Consider the following 27,540-nt stretch of genomic DNA (forward strand, 5'->3'; position numbering starts at 1 on the left):
CATATATACATGTATTTCATTAAATATGTAAATTCAGCCACGACTTTGGACTTAATACCAAATACATGCGGATGTGGACGATTCATCACTTTTAGAAGAAATACAGTTTGTGTCTTACGCTTGTAACTTTTCGAATTGCAGAGATCTGTATTGGAATGAAATATAAGGGAAATATAATGTCCTAAGGCTAATGGTGGAAAACACACACAAATGCAGTGGTGGATGAGTTCATTTTAATAGCCAAATACGAACCTTTATACAAGAAAATTATATGAGATATAGTTCTAGAACTTCATGTCTTCATGATTATTACACCATTATAGCAAAACCACGATTACTCATTGTGATATCCTGTTTGATGTTTGATTAGTTCACAAGTTCAAGAAACGCAGAGAAATAACGTAGAAAGCTGATTTGGTATCACATTACAGTATGATTACTTTCCATTGTGTGTAATATATTCTAGGTTATTCATGCACAAATACGACGCAAAGCTCATCGATTATTATTGACAAAGTCACAGCACAGCAGTAATCAGAGTCAATTAATTCAGTGGTAGATGCATATATAATATCTAAATCCTAAACTTTTCTTGTTAATTATACAAAAATGTAGAACAATTTACACTTACATGTCTTCATAATTATCACACCATTATAGTAAAGCCACGAGTACTCAAAGCGAGGTTGGTCATTCACAAAAACGATCCAAAGCTTAACGGTTAGCAGTTACATGACAGTACACCACGATTCTGTTGAGGTCGGTTGATCACTACGATCTTCGTCGATCTTCTCTTGATATTCGTCGATCTTCTCTTGGATAGGAGCGATGTTGCAAGGTTTGTTGTATGCTCCACACCGAAAGGAACCGTCAGTTCCTGCCGGAATTAGGCAAATGAAGCAGAAGTGCTGACCGCATGTGCATGTCATATGCTTACAAGCCTTCGTATGCTGAATGACCATACCGCACTTCGGACAGGCTCGGATTGATGGGCACCCTTCCAGTCCGATTATGGTCTTTCGTTGAGCTGTTTTCAGGATCTTAATCCTAGGATCTTTACCGGTACATGCGGTGTTTCCACAGCTACTGGTGCCAGATGATTTCCAATCATCGAGGCAGTACCAACAAAACTCTCGTACCTTTTACCGTTTTTGCTGCAGGATAGACACAACACTCTCCTGTCGTTACAATTTTGCCTCATGCAGAATACTGTACATTTAGGGCATTTCTGGATTCCAGCAGATTTTCGCATGTAGTTTTGAGCTAGTTTCGTTTCAAAATACTTCTTTTCGTCATCTGTTAATACAGCAAGCCGTTTGACTATGGAATATTCCCATATCTGACCACATTCTGTCGAATTTTTCCGATCTGTGTACGGACAGTGGAATTGCCATTGTCCAGCTGACATCAAACTTCTGCAATACGCGGTCAATGACTCTGGACCTGAAAGCATAATTTTGCAGTACCAATTGCTACAGGAAATTTCAAACATTGATGTCATCAGTGTCAAGATTTGTAAAAAGTAAATAAACAAACCATTCATCTTTAAATGCAATACGCAATTTCTATTTTTTTTATCTAGATAAATCATCTGATACACGCACTATTTGCTTACCAATGGCATGTCCACATGGCGTTTTTGCACGTGGATTAGCTGGATCATCATCCCAGGTTATCATGTCCGGAAGATCAGTACGTTCAACGTCTTCATCCAGCTGTTTAGGTTTCAGTGGTGGGTCAGGATCATTTCCTCCCGGAAGCCGAATCACTACGAACAACGTGGACCTGTCCTGGAGTTTATAATCAGACACATACATTTTCTTCCCATTTTTTCTCATCGCCAGTTCCTTGCCTGTGAACAATAATTTCAACATGTAATTATACAGAGTTTAATCAATTGATTATCGATGTAATATGATATTTACAGATATCCAAAGGACTAACCTGGCCGAACAACAATAATTCATGTATCTCCAGATTATCATTTATAATTTCTGATGATCATTATGTTAATCACACTTCAATTTCAATTTTATTAGTGATTGTTTTGTACAAACTCATTTTTATTCACGCACTCATAGATTAATACATCTCAGAGTGAGAACATATATTTTAGAAATTGGCTACTACTTTACCGGCAAATATGACACGTTGGGTTGCCGCTTCTATCCCGTTCCATTCGCAGATTTTTTTCAGGAGGTCTTCAATCGATGCATCCTAAATATGTTAATAAACATTAGAACAAATTTCGTTCTCATTCACATGGCAAATAGAAGCTGAAAATGATTCATCGATGCAAACAACTATCATACTTTGAAGGGACGTTTGTGCCAACGAAGAAATTGGAAATAGATCGAGCATTGAAAATAAACGTTACATTTACTTTAGGGATGTCAAACCGGTCGGATTGTAATAAACGGTTTGTCAGAACTGGTTTATCGGTAAGCTCAACAGTATGCTTGTATGCAACAAGTTGTTAAAATTATAACAAACAATCAACAAGAAAACATAGTTTATCTATGATAATTGTAACATTCCAACGTTGTTACATTTTTACACCATGTTCATCAATGATATGGTAGTCCCATGTACCTTAATACAACTGTTGTTATTGCTGCTCAATTGTCATTATCAACATTCAGGTCCTCCCTTCGTCGAGGGTTTCAACCCCTATCCCGGAACTCTGTCCTGATGGTTGGTTAGCAGGGGTGATCAATACCTACTTTCCGACGGTTGACGGCGTGGCTTCCATGTACTTTCTTTACGCCGCATCCAAAGCCATCGGGACGCTCGTCCTGCTTCCCGCCCCAACTCTTTCCAGTGATGCCGTGGCTCCGATCCTTCAGCATGTTTAAGGCAGAAATGATCTTAACCCTATTTCAACAGGGAAGTTTCACGCCTGAGAATCTTTACTTTCACACTCCTTTGTCAGCTCTGCATACTGGTGCTTCTTCCTTCCATTGCTGATTTACACCTTGTCTCTCAAATCGCAGTAAGTTCCACCATCAACAAATCCTTCTTGCTGGTTGATAGCAGCATTATGTCTGGTCGCTGTGTTATCTTCACGATCTGCCAAGATCCACTCGCATCTCCCAGACTCCTGAACCTCCTAGATATCCAGGTTGGCATTCCGTGTTTCCCCTATATCGCATGTCCTTCTCTGTAGTGTTCCCCCACAAGCCTGATTTTATAAAGATCTGCCTGTAACTTCTAATACATTTTTAGGCGCCATGCCCTTTTTCCAGTGAAGTAGGACTGATTATCTCTGCTATTGTCAATCAAACTCTCTATACATGTACAACGTAACACCTGATTGGGATAGTGACACTAATTGGTCAGCAAATTAGGGCAATCATCTGTGCACTGAACCATGTGCATAATAACAACCATGACCAACGCTTGACCGATTTTCAAACCTTTGAAAGTGACACAATTTATATAAAATTTCGGGGGAGCCGTACGTAGAAAGACAAAATTCAGAATTAAGAAAAGGTTATATGAGTTCTTATTAAAAGGATCTGATAATGTTAACAGCATTGATAATAATATAAAAAAAATATTCTGAAAATGTCACCTAACATGCATGAAGTACATCTAAAGCATACTTATTGTGCTCGTTGTATACCAAAATGAGCAATTCTTATCCAAGTATTAGCATCACATACCTTAAGTATACATGACTTAAACTTGAAGTATGCTTGGAATAATCCCTTGCAAAATTTGACACCAGAAGCTGATTAAGTATACGTGTGAGTAACTTAGAAAAAAACTAGTCTGATCAAGACTGGACCAAAATAATCTAAATTCAATACTCCAAAAAAAAATCTTTTGTACTTGTTTACCGATTTTCATAATTTGTCTTGAATTTGATACTATGTATATGAGATCTACAAATACATTAACATTTTAATACTTTTTGTATTTAATTGAATTTAAGTACAATTAATCCTGGAGCTAGATTATGACATGAGGATCCGGAGTTTGCATGAACTGCAATTGTTATAAGTACATCAATAATATTGCTGCTGATGTAAACTTAAGTTAAGAATGTTCAAAGTTATTTGATTTGATTCTACTTACTGAAGTTCTTTAATTGTAATTACCAAAATAAATATTTCAAACATATAGGAATTACATACAATATTTTCCGTATTCTGCTTGGTCATCTTAATACAATTTTTAGCCAAAAGCAATCATACATGATACAACTTCCTTGTCCACAATATGTACATCTTTGTGTTTTAAACACACTGGTTTTGATGATAAATATAATTCATTTCCCCAACGATTTGACATTTTGCAAATGCATTTCCTGGTTGGTGAACTAACTCTACATAAACACATTTGTAGCAAACATATTTTGATTTTTCTGTGAGTAAGCCATTGCTATGTGTTCCTAGCTAGCTGTGGTTAGTTCAAAATCATAATCCTCATGTGCTTTCTGTGTTGTTACTTTTTCCATGCTCAAAACTAGAGCAGCATTTATTGGAGGACATCCACAATTACGTGTTGGCATATGATGTTGTTTACTATGTTGAATCTGTATGTAATACTGTACTTGTCCAATTCGAAAATCTGTTGTCTGACCATAATATGATATTGTATAGCTGTTGCGTGCATAGCATCTCTGATACATTTCAAAATGAAACATATTTGATCAAATTCTCATTCGTTTGAAGATCAGTCCGAAAAATGACACCCAAGATAGCGTTTCCTCGATAATGTACCTACTGCATAAATTTTGTCAAATAACAGCTTATCATTTCTGTTTGGGACAACCTTAATTGTATTGAAAAAAAATCCATTTCTCGTAATCAGATAGCTATGTGATCATTTTTCAACTCTGATAGACTTTGCATCATACATACACTTTAAACATTTTGCAAATTATTACTTTGAGTTCAATGGAATAGTTTAAGTTGCACTTCCATTTTCAAATGGAAAACAAGAGTAGGTCCACAATAGATCCATGTCAAGAACCATTGTCAGAAAATGAAGGAGCTGATGTACATTTGCGGAAGGTGAAGGAACTGATGTACATTTGCGGAATGTGAAGGAGCTGATGTACATTTGCGGAAGCTGAAGGAGCTGCTGTACATTTGCGGAATGTGAAGGAGCTGCTGTACATTTGCGGAATGTGAAGGAGCTGCTGTACATTTGCGGAATGTGAAGGAGCTGATGTACATTTGCGGAAGCCGAAGGAGCTGCTGTACATTTGCGGAAGGTGAAGGAGCTGATATACATTGCATGTCATGTATCTTTTCCCATACAAGGCTGTAAACATACAGCAGAACCATTTCAGGAGAATGTCCGCTTTTCTACCTTCTCTGCAGAGATGTCCTGCAGCAAAATGAAAATTGCATAAACCAGCAAAAGGTAATGCTTTGTATTCTGCTTTAAAACACAATGACAACAGAAGTTTTGTTATTCCAAACAGGTTGAATTTGGTTTGAACAAATGCGTGCAATATTGTCATCTTTGATTAGTGTATAGCTATTTGAACATTACTTGTGAAATATCAGTTGAAGTTTTATGTCTTGAAACAAGTTTTAAAAATTGTCTGACAGTTTTTGGTATCTTATTCTCAGGTTTACAGAAAGAGTATATCAATTCCAAAAGCAGCTGTAAAGATTCACCAGTCTGAGATGCCTTCTGTGAAATGAAGCAATAAGAAGCATACTTGCACCAACAGTGAGCTATGTACCTGAGAGTACTGGAGCTTAAGCAGTTCCTTATGTATTCACATTTGGTACGACAGTAGAATATTCATTAAAATCGTATTGTCTTAGTCATTCAGATGTTGATCAGTTTCTTCATCAAAATAATTTATTTCAAAGTTGATGTTAACATCGTGTGACATTTCATAATTCTGTAGAAACTGAATAAAATTGTCATCTTTTTAATGAGAACTGTCAACAGTTGTTTGCACTACTCTTGAATTCTTGAGTCGGACAAGTAAAGGTCAGCATCATCTACATAAATTGAAAAGAAATTATGTTTTTGTTTGAATTCATTTAAGTATTTTTTTTCTTCAAAATATGACTTAGTTATAAAGAATACATCGCGTATATATATATTCAGAACAGACGTTTGCAATTGATTTGTCATAACAAAACATTCGTTTTCATGTGAAAGATTATGCTACCTAACACTTTCCTGTATAAGTTAGTCAGGCTATCTGATTTTTATTATCAATTTTTTCCCAATGACAACAACACATGCTGTTGCTGTTAGCAAATACCCCCTGTATACATAGACTTTATAGGAATTTTTGTCTATTTTTTAATTAAAGACAAGACATGTCCTTATGGTTCAGCTTCATTTTCGGCTCAAAAGTCTTTCTGCAAAATTTAGTTTACTAGATCTATGATCACTATGAACATTAACTTGAAACCAATATCTTTCTCAGCTTACAAACTTTGGTTAAAATTGGTCAATCAACAAATTCAGGAAAATTCTTTGAAGAAAAAGGTTTAAATGAGAGACTTACTGAGCTCCACTTTTCGTCTTGATGTTAAAGGTGCATGTTCTATAGGATTAGATTTTTTAAATATGTATCTCACGGTCCTTTTTTTCACTCGAGCACGCTTCATCTTCACTGCAGACGCTGACTTCTCCCACACTTCCGGTACGTAGTCAAAAAATGCCCGAGAAAGAAAGGTCCTACACAAAGCCAAGTGCATAATCACCAGTACACATATAGATAGATATAAAATCTATGATACATATATGATAAAGATATTAAGAATGGTTTGTTGCTTTTTCTGCATATAAGTGAATACGTGATTTTAAGCTTTGTACACGCCGTCATCACAGGTTACATTCACTCAGCATACAATATTTGGGGTTGTCCCGCCTCTCTGTTTTGATATGTGGCGTGGTCACGTCCGATAAGTTCCGAGTTGATCCAGCCTCCGTATACCGAGCCACACAAAGAAATATAGCTACATAGTCTCATTGGAATAAATTTTGATAAGCCGTTATTTGTTAAATATTTTCAATCATATTCATTATTTAGAAGAAAAATTGCACCGAGTAGAAAATACTAGGCATTGTTTTGAATTTGAAGACAAAATATCGCATCCCTTTAGGCACCTTACGGTTTACCGCACATTCAAAGAGGTTAATCTGTCATTATTATTTGGCACACGTCCAAGTGCTAGTATTAACAGACCGCGGAATTCTTAAAAATTTCATAGAATTGGCAACTTTAAGCAATGAGATAAATGGCTTAAGTGGCAACTGTTTCGTTTTGTTAGAGTGGATTGATAAAGGAAAGATTAGTACCGAGCCAACATAACCGATTATCTTGGATGCAACACGTGTATCAAGCTGTTTACGAGAAAGGGAAGAACATCAAACACAAGTCAACGTAAAAGCAACCCCGGACATACAACGTCCGGATCATACGATACTAGTCTCACACACAATTAAGATAATAATTTATTATATCACGAAACGACAATACACGTCATATATATGTCTAAGGCTGAGGTTCAGTAGGTTTTCCGTTATCGCCACCCGATTCTCGTTTGAGATTGTGACTTGTTTATAGCGGGTATCATCGGTGAACATTGGCTCTACTGATACACCTGCGGCTACGTGTCCCTTTTCAAGAGTCTCCGTACAAATCTTTATACACACATATATTACAAAAAATAATAGGGGAGTATTTGTGGTAGGGGAAGTGTTTGAATAAAAAGGAATCGCTTATTGAGTAAATGTGTGATTCCTATCACATATGGTGTGTTATCGAATTAAATAGCGTTTAAATTAAAAATTAACTGTTTTGTGCTATAACCAGCATTAGTAATTCTACAATAGTTCCACATAAATGATGAACATCACTTATTCCCTTTAGTAATTGCGATACTTTAAATCATAATTTACTTGATACTATATCAGAATAGTCGACAGGCCGAAAAATCACTGAATAGACTTAGGTACCGATTCTATATTTATGATAATGTACTCACTTTATGTATCTTAAATGTGGTTTTCTTGTCACTGCCAGATGAAACGAACAGCTGAATCATGTCATCCATACTGCTCACTGCTTTCCTGTCGAAGTGATATCGGAGATCCCTACTTTCAGTTTGTTGGAAGGGCGTTTTATGCTATAATATAAACCGAAAATGAAAGTAATTCTTACTACCACTGGCAAAGCATTACCAAATACCCAGTAACGATGTATAGAAGATTTCCCAAATGACTGGTGCCATTAGTTATGCATTTATTCAAAGGGAAATCAAATATGATAAAACCAGCAATACGTCATCTTCTTTTCCGCGAAAACTTCACGTATACCAATTGTGATATACAAACCTATCGACGTGTATACACAGTCTGCTTATCAATTACGTTAAAATATCAACATTTAATGTGTCACTTTGTAGGTCAAATTTACTGTTATCTTCGAATGTATAATTTGCTCATATTTTCAAGACACTATACTTAAATTGAAGTTTCTCTGGTGTGTACCATATATATCGATCATCTTTCCAGCTTACGTTAATTTGGCTAAACTTTATCATTCAACACAACAGAAGAAACTATTGAATGACTTGAAAGAAAGAACAAGCGAAAACCGAGTGAAGGATATGATGATTGAATGAAAATTAATATAGATATATATCTCTATAAGAAGGAATGCTGGATGCATGAAGTGAGAGAGCGTTGATCGGTAAGTGTTAAGAATGAGAGCTTTGATCATCAATCCGCCATTCGTTAAAACAATCTAGTTTGAGCATGCGTATAGGAACTATTATCCGCGGCCCATATCAAGTTTCAAGTTTTATTCAAACTTTGGGTCAATGGTCCATTATTACATATAGAGAATGAAGCACTATATTAGACATCCCACGTTATCAATTGGTAGTTTCCTGGTTATTGCAATTTGGAGAAATTACGACATTGACTCTCACATGATATCACCAATAGATATGTATTCTACCATTCATTATATTTTTGTAAATTTGTCATAATTGATATTTTATAAAAACATAGAAAGGCTTTACTAATAACGCATTAACACGTGCTATTCAATTTGTCTACAACCTTGTGAGAAATATAGGACCACAACTTTCCAAATAAGGCAGATAAATGCTTAAAAACACATATCTTACGAAATAGAAAAGGGGAGTATTTGTGGTTTTGGAAGTGATGGACTATATACATAGTCCTGTGGGAGCACATGTTTGGTATATGAAAGTCCCCAAAATTGACAGTTGTATATGTGTCTGGGGGAATAACACATTTTCTCGTTAAAACAGTTTGAAGGAAGTATTAAATTGCAGGAAATTTAATGCTTATCATTGCACCGAGGTATTACGAATATTAACATATTGTAAAATATAATTTGTTATATGTTGACGTAACGAAAACAGAGAGCGACTCGATCCTCGTGCTTACAAAACAAAGGTTTAATGTCTATGGCTATTATGGTAACCTACTTAAAACGAAAGGTGTATGTGGATGTCCTAGCTGATAATACCAGTGTGTAGTAACCGATATAGTATCCATTTCTGTTGTCAACGACCATTTACGACACAGGTGTGATGTTGATATCATTATTGTGTTACAGTCAAGGTGCATACAAAGTAATGCAATTAAAAACCGCCTGCTACTGAAGGCCTTATACAGAAGTATTCAAGAGACATGATCATCGTTACACTTTACGATATGATGGCCCATATCAGCCGTCGAATTACGAATAACCTACTTATTGGACACTGTTGTGCTCACTAACTTGACACAGTACACATGACAACTTACTTATTCAATTCAAGCTGTTGTATTCACTGACTTGACAAAGCGTCCATAACAACTTAATCTTTCAATTTGTGCTAAATAACTTGACACAGCGTCCATGACAACTTACTCTTTCTAGTTGTGCTTACTAACTTGACAACTTATTAGTTGAAGTTGTGCCTACTAACTTGACGTAGTGTATATGACAACGTATTCTTTGAAGTTGTGCTAATTGGCTTGACAAAGTGTACATAACAACTTGCTCTTTGAAGTTGTGCTCACTCACTTGACTACGTGAACATGCCACATTTCTCTTTCAAGTTGTTATATTCACTGACTTGCCAAGTGTACTTGACCGTTCACTCTGATGTCGTTGTACACACAAATATGGGTATTTGACAAGTTACTTTATGGTGGACAGGGCAAATTACTTATGTTGGTTAATTGAACATGATAATGGTTCTACATTATATTTGATTGGAATATAAACACAGCCGATAGTGTTGTGTTGGATGTATTTGTATTGCAAGTACTAATTGACGTTTTTCTTTTCTGCAAAATCACATTAACTGCGGACTTTCGTTTGGACAAAACGCTAAGAATGTAGAACCGTTATCATTCCTATACAACGACATCAGAGTCAACGGTAATGTACGCTTGGCCAGTTAGTGAGTATACGAATCTAAAAGAGTAAGCTGTCATGTACACTTTCGTCATGTCAGAAGGTAAACAGCAACTTAAATCTTGTAGGTGGTTTGACGGCTAATGTGGGTCATCGTACCACGCCAACACACCTATGATGAAGTGAGGTGTGTTGTGACGACGTGATATTTGCATGACAGGACCACATCATATCAATTCCACTTTGCAAGATATCAGTATACGATAACACTTTAATAAAACGCTAAATTCTAAGGCAATGATAAAAAAAGAAGAAAGAAAACAATAAAACTTATTTTATAAGAAAACGCCAACAACAATGACAACACAATCTACCTTAAATGAGAAATGCTGTAGAGTTGTACCAATGTAGGTTCCGTGATTATGGCATCACAGCACAATATATCTGTCAGGAAGTGGATTGTCCTTGCGGCTTGTTTCTTTAACATGCTGTTCTGTGCCGGATTTCCTTTCAACATGTCGGTGTTGAACGTGGAGTTGCTTCGTGTTTTTGCAGAAAGTAAAGCACAAACGGCCCTTGTACAGTCCGTTACAACCGGAACCTTGAATATTGCAGGTGAGTTATTTTGAATGGAAAGGTTTTGTATTATCTAACGACCTTTCAACAGCAAAGGTCATCCTCTGTTATGTGCAAGATAAATTTATGTGGTGAGTGTGAGTGTTTTCGGAGGCTGCGATACATTCGTGTTTGTCTACTTATGGTAGCGAAAAATTTATGCCGACTTTATAGTGATATCTCAATGAAGCATACTGCCGAAGACATCCAGCAGGCAACCCCGCCCAATCACAGTACACTGACCATGGGCGAGCAATCATTCACAATTCATAAAAATTAATGTGCGTAACAAGTGACATTTGTGCATACTTTGGTATGTCTAAGCCATGGATATGAAGAATAGATTACAAAAAGGAAGAGAAGAGAAAAGAGTAATTTATGAAAAAAACCTGAAATGTAATCAATGTGTTTCCGAAAGGAATATTACTGCCAGCACATTTTGTGACAAGTGCAATAACACAGTATATACAAGTGAGTAAATTTGAGTCAGTTATACATCATGTATGGTATGTTTTCATTGAAATGGCATGAGTCAATATATAAATGAGAGAAAATGTATATAGTGCATAATACCTATCCCGTCTCATATCATAATTAATAAATCATACAGTGATAACACATTACCAATTTTGATCCGTATGTGAAGCCTTATTTTAAATCAATGATACAAAAAGAAGATAACTTAAGCGACTATCATCTATTTATCTCCACGATTTAGCCATCGAATTATCATCTCTTGATACTGATAAAAAGTTTAACAGCATTAGAAAACTCTCCAGTATACACATTCACGACTTAAAGATTCGCTTTCCTTAGCCCTTCTATAAACCAGTTAAAAACTCGCCTTTCCTGAACCATCTACAAACCGCTTACAGACTCGTCTTTATTAACAAGGGTTTATGTAGTTGGCCTTGGATGTCCAGTAAAACGCATAGCCTTGGCTATTGCATGAACGAAAAACCTTTCACAAAGTGGAAGAAATGAACATTAACAATATGAAATCTATTTGAAGCTTAGCATATAGCTCATTGATAGGACGCCTGTACATGGTATGAGTAAAGAGAGTCTGCAGTGTCCTAGATTTCGGTAGGGTATATGCGATCGATACGGTCCAATTCGTTTTGTTTTTTGTTTTTTGGCTCTGGAAAAAAGCAACACCTCAGCATTGTATTCAAATATTAAATTAGAGGACACAGTCTTCATGTTTAATATGTCGTCGTCACAACAGTTATCATCTTCCGAACATGATGCTACCTTCATTTTACCTGTATCTATATCATTGTTGTCACCGAAGAATCAGAGTACGTCTGTCCTCGTTTTGTCGATCCGGACTTCCGTTTGCTCTTATTTGCCATTTATAACATGCCATTGTTTATCAAACTCAATATCTGAATTCAAACCTGCCGACATCATTGACATTATATGGTTGTTTTTTTGATATTGAAAGGGTTAAGTCATGACGATCATGTATCTACCGTGTTATATAGTACCATGTCACAATACGATATACGAGGGACTGATCAATAAGGTGTTAGCCTCGTATTGAAGGATTATAATTTTGCCGGACATATTGCATTAATTTTCAACACAATCCTCATCAGTATGTATACGTTTTTGCCAGCGGTGTTTAAGGGCCTCTGTGCCACTTTTATACCACTCCTTTTCTCGGCTGTTCAGAAAGTCATACACTGCATGTTAGGGTTAGGGTTAGGGTTAGAGTAAGGATGCCTAAAATAACTGTTTTCAGTTTTGGAAATAGATGAAAGTCTGATTGAGCGAGATCAGGTGAATAAGGCGGACGCTCAATCAATCCAAAGCCACAATCGTGAATGGCAGCCATGACAATGACAGACTCAATAATCCTAACCCTAACCCTAACATATTTTGTTCATTTTGCAAAAGCCGCTTGTCTTGATTAATTTAGGGTGCTACCTTGTCGATATAAACTAACCAGATGAGGATCAGAACAGATCAATCAGCCCTCATGTATCATATGACAAATGACAACGACCCAATACAACCATATATCCAAGTTAAGTTGTAAAGCTTAAGTAAATAAAGAAACTGAAACTGAAGTATTAGAGCATGCTATAAGATCTACAACACTCTGCAATGACAGAAGTATAGATATTGTTATGTAAGGGATATCCCTGTCATTGTTATACAAGTGGCACACATGCTTCATATTTTTTAAAGGTTTCATTAGCGGACAGTGTGTCAATAAGTACGGAGTAAGGAAGATTGGCATGTGTGGTGGTCTACTGGCTTTCCTGGGACTGACATCTTCATACTTCGCCACAGGTATCCCGTACCTGATTGTCTCCATGGGTGTAGTCACAGGTTAGTATTCCGACAGAGTAACTATGTGTTTAACTTATCAATGTTGTATTGTGTATATATACAGTATAATTGTTTAAATTGTATATATACATTATCAATGTTTAGACTTTATTTATATATTATCAAAGTTGAAATTGTTTATATACATTATCAATGTTGTAATTGTTTATATACATTATAATGTTGTAATTGTTTATGAATATTTGTAAAATTGACAAATATATATATATACATATTTTTTTTTTTAATTACGGAAGGTATTTTTTTAAACATAAAGTGCAGCAAATTAACTCCCTACAATTACACATAGGAATGTTATTAATATAGTGTTAAGGAATGTGAAATTACAATTTTCGTTGAAGCGCAAGAAATGCACATATAAACCAAATTGACAGTTAATTCAAACGCCATATATTCTATATATTTCGACACATTTCCTAGATGCATGTCTGCTAAGTTACAGAAAACCCTTGTACGTGATTGAAAACGAAACTTTAATGTGATCGAAACCTCAGACAAACCTTATTTAAGCTTTTTATTTTCGTTAAATGGTTTGTCTTTGCAAATTATTGAAAAAGCTAATGACACTCTTTCTATTGAAACAGGATTCGGCTTGTCCCTATCCTTTGTGTCGAGTGTGACGGCGGTAGGTTTATATTTCCAAGGAAGAGCCAACCTGATTGCTATATCATTCATTGGTACCGGATCGACTTGTGGCGCTGTTACATTCCCTTTCCTGTTGGACTTTCTTATTGATGAGTATGGATGGCGTGGATGTCTATTGATAATGGCAGGACTTATGGGAAATATGATTTGTTTTTTTGGTATCTGTGAACCTCTGTCAATTCGCCGTCACAAAAACATCGACAGAGCAGAAGCAACAGAAAAAAATAATGGATGTACTGAATCAAACAACCAAATTACATATCGAGCAATGTTAACGTCACTGGCTAGAAACCGTGTATTTATCCTCTTCATAGTCGGGATTTCTCTGACTCTTTCCGCTTTCGGTTCGGCATTGGTTTATTTAGTGGAATTTCTCCAGACAAAAGGATATGGAGTAAAGGAAGCATTGGTACTTTATCTTTACATGAATGTATCAAACACATTCGGAAGATTATTACCCGGGATGTGCACACTCATACCTCGTATGGATGTTCTCATTATATCAGTGATCTTCACAAGCTTGAGTTCGTTTACTGTCGCCTGTCTTCCAGCAGCAGCCAACTACTATCAACTCGTTTTCTTGGTGTGTGTCTTCGGGACGACGATTGGTTGCAATGACACATGTATGTCGATGACTACAATGAAACTTGTAGGATCAGAAATGTATGCCGTTGGACTTGGAATCCTAATGACTATGACTTGAGCTGTATATGTGCCGGAGCGGTATTTGGTAGGTAGCCACATTATGCGCCATGGTATGTAATGTATCAATCTTCCATGCACACAAGTAATATAAACATTTGTCAAAAGTTTGATATATTTCGTATTAGTTAAGTAATGTATTTGGATAAAGGTTTGTATTTCCTATCAATAACATATTGTTTTGTTATTACAGGTCGAATAGTGGATGTTACAGGTTCATACGATGTATCATACTACAGTGTGGCAGCTGCCCATGGTATGGCCATGTGTTTGTTTATTTTGGCGACGATATTACAGAGATGCAATCGAAGGAAGGTTTACTGTATTGATAAGTAGAGTATGTTGTCTCTAAGCAAGCAGTTGGCGGAGTCAAAAAGGAACACGCCAAGTTAATAAGAACAGTGTTTGATCATTCAATTTCATCAATAACATAATACAATCAGAAACACTTTTTTCTCTTCAAAATGTTCCACGAAGTTGTTATCTCTGAACTGTTGTAAAACATTATCAAACTGAAATTGATATAAGAAATTAGTACTCTGTAAAGCAGTTAACCAGAGATGAAACAGGAAACAGTTTTACAGCGAGGTAACAGGCAATTCGTTTGTTAAATATCCAGATATAAATGAAACCCCCAATGACATAAACATCGATTTAAGTCACCTCATGCCATCATACAGTATAAAACAATGTTTTAACTGATTTAAAACCTCGTACATTATTTGTATTCCTATCTTAACGATCATACTGGTGTCGTGTCGGATGTAATAGAATAAGCGTAATGGGCCAGAAGGGAAAGATCCTTTGTAACCATACTACCATCTATATGTAAAAGAGTGGTGTGCTATCAAAATGAAAAGGTTTCATGCAATATACATGTATTTCATTTAATGGTATTCCTGTGATTATTATTATATACATTTTAGAACAGTAGATAAATTATTCTGAAGCTCAATTTAAATTAGAAATCTATGTTCAACTAATGACTTTGTTCCAAATATTCTAAAGGGCAAGAAGAAAAATACTAATGTCAGGATAGAGCCAGAACAAAAAAGAATTTGATTCGAAATAGTCTTATTATTATGAGTTCATTGTAGTGGATTTAATGACTGCTGTATGACAGATCTATTTTTCAAGACATACTTATTTAATCTTATTCCCTATCGAATCTGTTAGACGAGCATGCAGAAGAAAGATAACCATATCTGACGTGCAGTTGAAGGTAGATTTCCTCCGAAATGCTCCAAAACAACCAGATGTATAAACTATGTGCAGGTAATATAAATCAGAAAAGACACTTAAACTTTTCTGTCTCTCTTGAGTGCATGGATAAAACAAAAACGAAAACAAAAACAAAAAAACAATATCACATCCCTGGTTACTTGATTATTTTTTTCCTGATTTTGCTGCACAGGGTAAAAGTTAAGAACCATTTCATCCATGTTTTTATGTAAACTTACTGTAAATGGATAATCTTGGATCATCATGATAAATATGTTCGGTATTTATTCATTATCTTTATGGTAGGACCGTGGGTCGGAAAACAGTGACAGACGTTTGATGACCAGGAACCTTTAATAGGTTACACAAGTATGTGTGTTCAGATAGACTTCAATGACTTGAACCAGTATCCTTTCACAAAACTACAACAGTAACAGCTCTCATATGCTATCACATCGCTCCTTTTAACTTATTTTTTTTATTAAATGTGTGTGTATTCAGGACCGAAATAAAAAACATCCGAGTATTCTCTATTCAGACCCTCATCTATCGCAAAGAAAATGTTCTCTTATGTATGTTTTGACAAACGTTTCTATAACGTTCTTGTGAAATGTTAAACAGTAACGTCTTTACAAAAAATTAAAACAAACATCCCAGTATAAAACATGAAAATTATGCTAACAATTTTTTTTTAAAGAATATTGTTAAAACATTCTCTATTTTTAATGACTATTTAAAATCGAGATGCAATAAAACATTTTAGAAATGCTAATTTTAAACATTGGATTGCGCTGCTGTGATGTTTTTCTAAAGTATTTCCAAAATCTCTTTTAACATAATGTTATAATAACAATTTCGCTAAATGTTGTTAAAACATTATTTAAAATGTTTTAAGGATATCAAAACACTTTATTTTCCTTCTATTCGGGTTCTGCTTCTAAGTCACATCATCCAAACGAGTGCCGGGGGCAACATAACCACCTTGTATACCAACGCCATTCCATAATGTTGATCTGGTCGTACATGTGTGTCTACATGATTATTTCAGATTTTTTTTCTAATATTGAACAAAAATATGCGATTTTTCTTTGCATATCATATTTATCCATTTCACACTACTTGTCTTTGTTTTTATTGGCGCCAGCTATTAGACCAATGGTAACTCCAGTAACGACTGCTGCAGCACCGGCCACAACCGTCACAGCTGCTGCTTTATCCACCTGTAATGGATACAGAAACACTTAATTATTATTATTTTGATTTCAAGAAATCTTATTTCAAAAAGGGAAATTGATCAAACAACAGGCATAGCCTATATAACTTCTCTCTTAAATATTATTATCAGTGTTGTAAAAAAAATCTTAATTTTCATGCTACATTTGCGTTTTAAAAAATTCCATTAATAACATTTATTGACAGGTGGGCGGTTCTTGGTAATATTAATAACATTTAATGACAGGTGGGCGGTTCTTGGTAACCACACATAGGCTGCCATACATTTAAAACAATGTATCTTACTTATGTTGTACATTTTTTGTAGTTGCTTTTAGTTTTGCAGACTACGTCCCGTTGAAATTTATGTTAAATATTATTGCTTTTAATTCTTAGTCATGAGACGTGTATGAAATAAATTAAACTAAAACCATTTTGGTTGTTATTGACATTCAAATCATCAGAGCGTTTTTTTGTTATGAGTGTAGAAGCATAAACATACATAAAACGGGACACTTACTTACTATGAGGGCTGATTGATAAGTTGTAAGCCTCATATTGAAGGATTTGAATTTTGCCGGACATATTGTATTATTTTTCAACATGATCTCCTTCAGTATCTATATACTTTTGCCAGCGGTGTTTAAGGGCCTCAATGCCACTTTTATACAACTCCTTTTCTCGGCTGCTCAGAAAGTCATCCACTGCATGTTTGAGTTAGGATTAGGGTGCCTGAAATAGCTGTTTTCGGTTTTGGATATATATGAAAGTGTGATGGTGGGAAATCAGGTGAATAAGGCGGATGATCAATCAATTTAAAGACATAATAGTGAATGGCAGCCATGACAATGACAGACTCAATCAACCTAACCCTAACCGATTTTGTCTATTTTGCAAAAACCGCTTGTCTTGTTTACTTTAGAGTGCTACCTCGTCGATATAAACTAACCAAATGAGGCCAGTCCTTGGGTACATTGCCCTATATAGTCAGAGAATAGCAGGACTTAATACGAACATCCTTAAGTGCCTCCATCAATATGAGTCTCACAACTTATCAATAAGCCCTCGTATCACTGTAAAGAAATGTGAACATCATAAATGTATTATAGATACCTGTTCGGACCACTTCCTGTCGTATCTAAGAAAGGCTGCAAAGTGTTCACAATTGTTCCATAGGACGTTGTAGCCAATCTCCCCGACCATTTCCTTCGCTCTCCTAACGATTTCGCGTGGTTGTAGTGGACTTGAAGTAAAACAGTTAACATCATTTAACGAAAACTACTTGTGCTTTTGCAGAACTCGGTCGTTGACTTGTAAAAACAATCGCTTCAGCTAACTTTCACTATTTCACTAAAATGATTGACATATATCCGTTGTCGTTGTACCTCGTAAACGTAAGCTACCTGCATCGCTTCAAATACGAAATAATGGATAAGGGTAAGCAGATCAAAAGGACGTCATGTTTGAGTGTTTGGGGTGGGGTGGGGTGGGGGTGGGGGTGGGGGTTTGATATCAAAAGGGAGTTGGAGTGAGGGGGATACCAGATCAAAAGGGAGTTGGAGTGAGGGGGATATCAGATCAAAATGGGGTAATACACACCTGCATTCACGATCCTTTCCGTTGTTTCGTTTAGCTTTACACCCGTTAGCAACTTTGAAGAAATCATCGATCTTTGCACAGGCTTTGTCGAAGTTCACCCCGCAAACAGAGAATAAACTTCCGGAGGTAAGAGCATCCGTACTACCAGCACCGTCTACTCCAGTTAAATGTACAATCTGTTGGTTTCCTAAATTAACACATGAACGAAATTGTTGATATCAGAGGATCAAAAGAAATGAGAGTAAATTGACAAAGAAACAAGAAACAACATGATTTTACCCACGAACCAATTTGACAATAACTGAGATTCTTATATCATTTTATGTAAATATACTAACGAAAAAACGAAACGCAAGTTTAATTTCGATAGCTATTATTTTACATGTTTCTTTGATGATGAGTTCATGGTGTTGGTTTCTCGATTATTTCATCATTACTGAATACATCTTGATGATTTTATTACTGTCCTATCACAGACAGTGTTTGAGTGAATACCGTTAAAACAAGGGTATCCTACGCCGTTTCCTGATCCAAATCAGTGGCGTGTATGCCCACCCATGGCGTCAGTCGCTGCTCTTGCTCTCCTTAACAATGACCCCATATAGATGTTTATTGCCATTTGAGGGATATTATTCCACTCCTGAATAAAGTTTGGTTTGGTTTGGTTTATTTTGTTTAACGTCCTATTAACAGCTAAGGTTATTTAAGGACGGCCTCCCGTGCGTGCGACATGCATGCGTGTGGTGAGTGCCTATGTGTGTTTTGGGAGGCTGCGGTATGTTCGTGTTAAGTCTCCTTGTGATAGGCCGGAACTTTTGACGATTTATAGTGCTACCTATCTGAAGCATACTGCCGAAGACACCCCGCAGGACACCCCACCCGGTCATATTATTCTGACAACGGGCGAACTAGTCGTCCCACTCCTAATATGCTGAGCGCTAAGCAGGAGTAGCAACTACCATTTTTAATGACTCCGGTATGTCTCGACCAGGGGACAGAATCCAAAGCCTTCCTCACAGGGGCGAACGCTCAACTGAAGACCAAAAGTGAGGCATTGTCAAGGGAGACATTAGGAAGAATAAAGTTGTTAAGAAAGAAGAGAAAAGATAAGATACCAAATTTAGTCGCCTCTTACGATCATGCAATGGGGACAGCAGGTACAATTCTTACGCCCTACCTGCGGGGCAGACGTGAGTGGAGCAACATTATATGTGACGGTGACGCTCTTCCGCATCCTAACCCTCCTGTCTAGCTCGTCCCACAAATGTTCGATTGGGGACATATCTGGACTGTATTGTGGCCAATCAAGAACTGGAACGTTGTTTTGAGCAAGAAAGTCACTCAAACTCTAGCAACATAGGCCATCACGTTGTCCTGCTGCAACGTAATGTTCCGTTGCTGGATAAGAGGAAGAACGTGTGATCTCATGACCTGATCCCGATATGTTACCGCTGTAAGATTACCATGGATAACCACGAGAGGTGTTTCCATGCCTTGAGATAACATAACAGACCCTCTCACAAATCTACCACTTTCCGTTACCACGATGTCGTTAGACACCTTGTCGTCCATCTGACATGCAAAGCGTAAAGCCAGACTCATCCGTGAACAATACGTGTCTCCAATGGGCCAAACGAGACCGATTAGGTGTATGTGCAAGCAGCCAATACATTCGACGTTGGCGTCGCCTCTGTGTAAGTGGCGGGCAACATAAGGACGTCGTGGCCTTACATGAAACTCCCATAACCGATTCCTAGCCGTTTTGGACACACTAACCGACCATGAGTACGGACAATTTCGCCGTCTAAAATCTGTTACGGAAGTGCGAGAGACGCATGCCTGTATCTTGACGTCGCAACGTAAATCGCGGGCGTCCTCTCCCGGAACAGTCTCCCTGTGACTCCGAGACGCTGGGCTACATGACGTTGCGAATGCCCCAGCGTTATCAGAGCAACTACTCTACCTCTATCGACTTCACTTAATCGTGGCACTGTACAATCACTTCGAAAAAAATGTTGTGTAAGTCATCTGTACTGTTCCAGAATTCGATATGTTATGATTTAAAAAGCACATATGGTGCACGAGTACCCCGGATGCACGTTTTCCTGAAATATCTGCTGAAAGCATGCGGTCGACTGAAATTTAACTGAGAAACATTTTCCTGTACATTGCACCGAGCTAGAGCAGTGTAATTTTGTTATTGACTTTAGACCACGTATCTGAAAGTTATATCTGAACAAGAGGCCTATAGGCCTAAACGCTCACCTGATCACGCAACAGAATTTTGAAATATGTAATATAGACATGCCTTGATGATCTTAGATGTCCCTTTCTGTTGCCCTAATATAATTATTGAAAAAGTTAGTCACAGTGACCTACTTTTGCAATATTGGCTATCGGCATGCCTTTCTCACCCTATGTCTATTTCTGTTGCCCTAATAAAATTATTGAAAAAGTAGGTCACAGTAACCTAATTTTGCAATATTTGTTATTAGCCTGCCTTTATCACCCTATGTCTATTTCTGTTGCCCTAATAAAATTATTGAAAAAGTAGGTCACAGTAACCTAATTTTGCAATATTTGTTATTAGCCTGCCTTTCTCATCGTAGATGTCCATTTCTGTTGCCCTAATATGATTATAGAAAAAGTAGGTCACAGTGACATAATTATGCAATATTTGTTATCAGCATGCATTTCTCATCCTAGATGTGAATTGAAGGTGTCCTATCATCATTCCTACTTTTCATTTGCACAAGTCACAACATAGAGCAATGTGAAGAGTGATATACAAGTCACCAAAGGTCACACTTCGAATTGGTCATAACTAGTATCAATGTGACATGCTTTCCACTTGCACATTATCACTACATAATATATATGTATATGACTAATGAATCAGAAACCTATAGACTCTCTCCAAATTTGATTTAGATTATCAGAAGTTTTCTGATACTTACCATATTTACACAAGGTACACATAATACCCAAAAAACATTTGTCAACAGCTAGTTATCAGTGATTTAAAGCTATACACTGGGTAACTGGGCAGATTTCATCACTTCGTAATAGCTCTGGAGATAGGGCTCCATTCCCAGACTTCTGCTGCCCTTTATCTAATTAATTTTATTGTTTTTCTGTGTGACTCTAAACCAGCAATACCATGGTTTCGTGCAGAGATTAAGCTAACAGGTTTTCGCATCAAAACTAACTGGTATCAGATAGTAGACAATCCAAAAGCCTAGTTATCTTACATAAAAAAAAGTTCTACAGAACTGAGTACTATATCATTCAAGTAAAGACACCCATTACTGCACAGCATTGAGGCAACACCCCGTATAATGGATGTGTATATATACATTGTATAGTTATCCATTATCTAGAAGCATACATAGTTTTTTTTTATGTTTTTTTTGTTGACAAAAACCTGATCCTGGTCCTTTTTTCAAAATCAATTCCAGGTGGGTGTGGGTGCTACTAGCAGCCAAGCTAGTCAACTGCCAGTTCCCCATTTGGGATCCCTAGCAACAATGTTCACACTGAACATATATACAGTGTATACAGACAGGTACAAACCATACAATTAGATTAATTAAAAATCAACCACTCATTATACGTACTCCAAATTAAACTCGTCTCTTTATCATCACTATCTTGACCTTGTTATTGAAAATCAACTCTAAACGATGAACCAGTCATTAGCTATCTTGTTCACAAACAAAAAATTAAGTACTTTTCCATAGCTCATCAGGTGATAATTGCTGTGGTGGCCATCTTGTAAATTCAATGAATTTTTGAAACATCACCTCTTGTTCAGAAATGTCACTAGAACATTCCTAGAAAGTCCTCTTACAACGAAGCAAATAATATTGGGAGTTATAAGGAAAAACATAATTTCAAAGATGGCGATCATGGCAACCATCTTGAATTTTACTTTCACTTAATAAATACAAATATCTAGTCAGGACCTTCTAACTAATCATTCAATGCGAATTTCAAACTCTAGCAACATAGGCCATCACGTTGTCCTGCTGCAACGTAAGGTTCCGTTGCTGGATAAGAGGAAGAACGTGTGATCTCATCCCCTGATCCCGATATGTTACTCCTGTAAGATTACCATGGATAACCACGAGAGGTGTTTCCATGCCTTGAGATAACATAACAGACCCTCTCACAAATCTACCACTTTCCGTTACGCATGCGTCAGAATATCGCTCACCACGATGTCGTTAGACACCTTGTCGTCCATCTGACATGCAAAGCGTAAAGCCAGACTCATTCGTGAACAACACGTGTCTCCAATGGGCCAAACGAGACCGATTAGGTGTATGTGCAAGCAGCCAATACATTCGACGTTGGCGTCGCCTCTGTGTAAGTGGCGGACCAACATAAGGACGTCGTGGCCTTACATGAAACTCCCATAACCGATTCCTAGCCGTTTTGGACACACTAACCGACCATGATTACGGACAATTTCGCCGTCTAAAATCTGTTACGGAAGTGCGAGAGACGCATGCCTGTATCTTGACGTCGCAACGTAAAGCGCGGGCGTCCACTCCTGGAACAGTCTCCCTGTGACTCCGAGACGCTGGGCTACATGACGTTGCGAATGCCCCAGCGTTATCAGAGCAACTACCTCTATCGACTTCACTTAATCGTGGCACTGTACAATCACTTCGAAAAAAATGTTGTGTAAGTCATCTGTACTGTTCCAGAATTCGATATATTATGATTTAAAAAGCACATATGGTGCACGAGTACCCCGGATGCACGTTTTCCTGAAATATCTGCTGAAAGCATGCGGTCGACTGAAATTTAACTGAGAAACATTTTCCTGTACATTGCACCGAGCTAGAGCAGTGTAATTTTGTTATTGACTTTAGACCACGTATCTGAAAGTTATATCTGAACAAGAGGCCTATAGGCCTAAACGCTCACCTGATCACGCAACAGAATTTTGAAATATGTAATATAGATATGCCTTGATCATCTTAGATGTCCCTTTCTGTTGCCCTAATACAATTATAAAAAAGTTAGTCACAGTGACCTACTTTTGCAATATTGGCTATCGGCATGCCTTTCTCACCCTATGTCTATTTCTGTTGCCCTAATAAAATTATTGAAAAAGTAGGTCACAGTAACCTAATTTTGCAATATTTGTTATTAGCCTGCCTTTCTCACCCTATGTCTATTTCTGTTGCCCTAATAAAATTATTGAAAAAGTAGGTCACAGTAACCTAATTTTGCAATATTTGTTATTAGCCTGCCTTTCTCATCGTAGATGTCCATTTCTGTTGCCCTAATATAATTATTGAAAAAGTAGGTCACAGTAACCTCATTTTGCAATATTTGTTATTAGCCTGCCTTTCTCATCGTAGATGTCCATTTCTGTTGCCCTAATATGATTATAGAAAAAGTAGGTCACAGTGACATAATTATGCAATATTTGTTATCAGCATGCATTTCTCATCCTAGATGTGAATTGAAGGTGTCCTATCATCATTCCTACTTTTCATTTGCACAAGTCACAACATAGAGCAATGTGAAGAGTGATATACAAGTCACCAAAGGTCACACTTCGAATTGGTCATAACTAGTATCAATGTGACATGCTTTCCACTTGCACATTATCACTACATAATATATATGTATATGACTAATGAATCAGAAACCTATAGACTCTCTCCAAATTTGATTTAGATTATCAGAAGTTTTCTGATACTTACCATATTTACACAAGGTACACATAATACCCAAAAAACATTTGTCAACAGCTAGTTATCAGTGATTTAAAGCTATACACTGGGTAACTGGGACAGATTTCATCACTTCGTAATAGCTCTGGAGATAGGGCTCCATTCCCAGACTTCTGGTGCCCTTTATCTTTAGACCACGTATCTGAAAGTTATATCTGAACAAGAGGCCTATAGGCCTAAACGCTCACCTGATCACGCAACAGAATTTTGAAATATGTAATATAGACATGCCTTGATCATCTTAGATGTCCCTTTCTGTTGCCCTAATATAATTATAAAAAAGTTAGTCACAGTGACCTAATTTTGCAATATTGGCTATCGGCATGCCTTTCTCACCCTGTCTATTTCTGTTGCCCTAATAAAATTATTAAAAAAGTAGGTCACAGTAACCTAATTTTGCAATATTTGTTATTAGTCTGTCTTTCTCATCGTAGATGTCCATTTCTGTTGCCCTAATATAATCATTGAAAAAGTAGGTCACAGTAACCTATTGAATTTCATTTTCACTTAATAAATACAAATATGTAGTCAGGACCTTCTAACTAATCATTCAATGCGAATTTCAACACTCTCGGTTAAAAAAAGTTAACAGACGACGGACGAGGACGACGCACGACAGACGCCGGACGATACCCCATAGCAAAAGCTCACATGAGCCTTCGGCTCAGGTGAGCTAAAAATCGGACATACGTTTTTGTATATCAGTAATATTCCGACAATATTTACCTATATAAACACCCCAATGAGAATACAGTAATCTTGGAAATTCCACCAAATCTCCAACTTTTAACTCTCTGAGAACTGTAGCATTGTGGGGGTCTACATTTGTTAAGGCCATCTCGAGTCAGCTTAATCTGAAATGAAAAACAAAAGGCCATTTTGAAAATCAATCTTGAAATTAATGCGTATATAAATGTAATCAGTAATGATTATATCAAAAAGTACGCTTATTTTCTTACAATAATTAGTGTAATTAGGTATAGTATCTATGTTAACCGGGAATAGTCACCTAGTTTTAAAGCACCTTTTATTGCTGTATGAAAAGGCAATGTTTAGATACTTTTCGAGAAAAGCCAATCAACAAGTTTAGTGATCATTAATAGGTAGGTACAAGTCAATTCATAGATGCATACAAAATTATAGAGGAAGTATCTACAGGTTCCCTATCGATACCTTACCTGTATTTCATACACACTGTCTGTCGACATTAATGCCCATGTCCCTGTCACACCCTAGACAAGTTTTCAATAATCAACTCCTCCCCCCAGGGATAATTACCTTACTGATCCTCCTAGTTCGTTCCGTTCTGAAAATGAATACAGAGAACTTCCTCGTCTACATTTATATTGCATTGGCCTATCTATAATACAGGAAAAACCAAGCACCACTTTCAGTTCATGCGTACATCTATAGTAACTGTAATTATAATGTCATAGCCTAAATGCCAAAAACGCTGGGTATTGTAGACCTATGTGGACACTTACATGTACTATGATTCAATACTCGGACATCGTCAGCAGTGACACCATGACCTGAATTTGAGAAATACGAGAGGTAAAGGCGGAAGCCAAATGTTTAAACTAGCTAGACACTTCGCGGCGATAGTTAACATTGAATACACGTCGGCTGAGTGCAATGTTAAAGTGCGGTAGATATACATGTAAATCTTTGTTCATGATTGTTCATTGAAGTAATCTTCGTTATTCCTATGTAAGAGTATTACTAGCACACTTAAAACCGCGTCTGTGTGATATATATGACTATCGCCCTTATATCGTTAATGCACAGCTCAGCTTCATGTTCTGACATTGAGACGTGAATCTAATATAGCTTAATCAAGTGGAGGCTGAAATGAATGTGACCAAAGAGATAGTCTGACGACCGTAAATATCTACACAAACCAGCATAACTTATAACCAACATACACGCATACACACACACACATATGAACAACTGCAAAATCACATTGTTCAAAAATCCTTCACACACTCCCAACAAACACATACCACAAGTTTACAAATAGTTCACTATAAAAAATACAATCTAGTAATAACTGATAGTCAATATAATGACGTACAATCGCTGTATATGTATTCCACTCTACATGAAGTCACCGTAGATATATGGTTCACACGTATACATGTATGGAATTAATGTATAAGACTTCTTACCATACTGTTTAAATCAGTCTAGGCTGAATCACAGTTCCAACTATGAGTGCCGAAACAAGACTACGCCAGGGATACACTCGGTTAGAACCAATCGGATCCTAATCTAGATAAGATGTCAAATACAACATATTCATATACCTTTAGAGCCTATTTTTAGATCATTATTGTGTTTTCTCTTTATACCCGACAACGCTATATATAGTTATAGGGTGAAGATCCCAATGGTTTCAAAGATATATTAAAGAAACTAAGACCCTTGGGGTGGGGAAAGACTCCAGGGCATGTTTTAGATCATGGTGTGTTTATTTCTTTATGCCCAACAACGCTATACATAGTTATAGGGTGGGGATCTCAATGATTTCAAAGATATATTAAAGAAACTAAGTCCCTTGGGGTGGGGAAAGACCACATGACCTATTTTTAGTTATGGGGTGGGGATATCAAAGGGTTTTCCCCTACTGGGCCCCACCCCTCCGGCCCCATTGGAGCCACAACCTCCGCTTATATAACGTTTTATACCCTTTGACTAATAATGATCCAGTCTATATTTAAATCAAAATCCATTCATACGTTCAGGACTAGTAGGGATTTATAAAAAAAAGTTGACAGACGGACGACGGACGCCGCACCACGACATAAGCTGGCCGGACCTTCGGTCCAGGTGAGCTAACAAGACACTATCAGGTCAGTTTGAATACAAAATAAATCAAAACCAATCCTGTCACATACTTCCCCTGCTTGAAAAATGTCACGACATTGATTGATCCAGACCATAAGAGTAGAAAATTAATAAAAATCCAAGAAAACATTAAAAAAAAATGTTCTGGTGTAGCCGGCTTTGGCCCCTTGGACCTTTTGAGTTTTTCAAACCTATTTCAAGGTTTTCACT

The 27,540-nt window shown here is 36.9% G+C and overlaps 3 protein-coding genes across 6 annotated transcripts; 1 reads left to right on the forward strand and 2 right to left on the reverse strand.

Moving 5' to 3' along the window:
- Nucleotides 1-215: 215 nt before the first annotated feature.
- On the reverse strand, nucleotides 216-8,126 carry LOC117315441. Its single transcript, XM_033869633.1, has 4 exons — nucleotides 7,977-8,126; nucleotides 2,136-2,217; nucleotides 1,616-1,852; nucleotides 216-1,443 (listed from the first exon to the last, which is right to left on the reverse strand). Exons 1-4 carry the CDS (start codon nucleotides 8,043-8,045, stop codon nucleotides 1,034-1,036), a joined length of 798 nt encoding a protein of 265 aa, XP_033725524.1. The 5' UTR covers nucleotides 8,046-8,126; the 3' UTR covers nucleotides 216-1,033.
- A 2,668-nt stretch (nucleotides 8,127-10,794) lies between these two features.
- On the forward strand, nucleotides 10,795-14,897 carry LOC117340807 (monocarboxylate transporter 4-like). The gene is made up of 4 exons (XM_033902584.1): nucleotides 10,795-10,987; nucleotides 13,184-13,327; nucleotides 13,933-13,973; nucleotides 14,889-14,897. Exons 1-4 carry the CDS (start codon nucleotides 10,795-10,797, stop codon nucleotides 14,895-14,897), a joined length of 387 nt encoding a protein of 128 aa, XP_033758475.1.
- A 1,703-nt stretch (nucleotides 14,898-16,600) lies between these two features.
- On the reverse strand, nucleotides 16,601-26,669 carry LOC117315449 (phospholipase A and acyltransferase 3-like). 4 transcript variants are annotated; one of them, XM_033869660.1, is made up of 6 exons: nucleotides 26,652-26,669; nucleotides 25,965-26,012; nucleotides 25,207-25,334; nucleotides 18,728-18,914; nucleotides 18,242-18,371; nucleotides 16,601-17,136 (listed from the first exon to the last, which is right to left on the reverse strand). In XM_033869660.1, the coding sequence occupies exons 3-6, from the start codon at nucleotides 25,316-25,318 to the stop codon at nucleotides 17,032-17,034; spliced, it is 534 nt and encodes a 177-aa protein (XP_033725551.1). In that variant the 5' UTR covers nucleotides 25,319-25,334; nucleotides 25,965-26,012; nucleotides 26,652-26,669; the 3' UTR covers nucleotides 16,601-17,031. The 4 variants fall into 4 exon arrangements, with proteins under 4 accessions (XP_033725551.1, XP_033725534.1, XP_033725543.1 ...); XM_033869643.1 differs by lacking the exon at nucleotides 26,652-26,669 and having other exon boundaries at nucleotides 25,965-26,078; XM_033869652.1 differs by lacking the exons at nucleotides 25,965-26,012; nucleotides 26,652-26,669 and adding an exon at nucleotides 25,759-25,873.
- Nucleotides 26,670-27,540: the final 871 nt, after the last annotated feature.

Source organism: Pecten maximus, chromosome 2 (assembly GCF_902652985.1).
Source record: "Pecten maximus chromosome 2, xPecMax1.1, whole genome shotgun sequence".
NCBI lineage: Eukaryota > Metazoa > Mollusca > Bivalvia > Pectinida > Pectinidae > Pecten > Pecten maximus.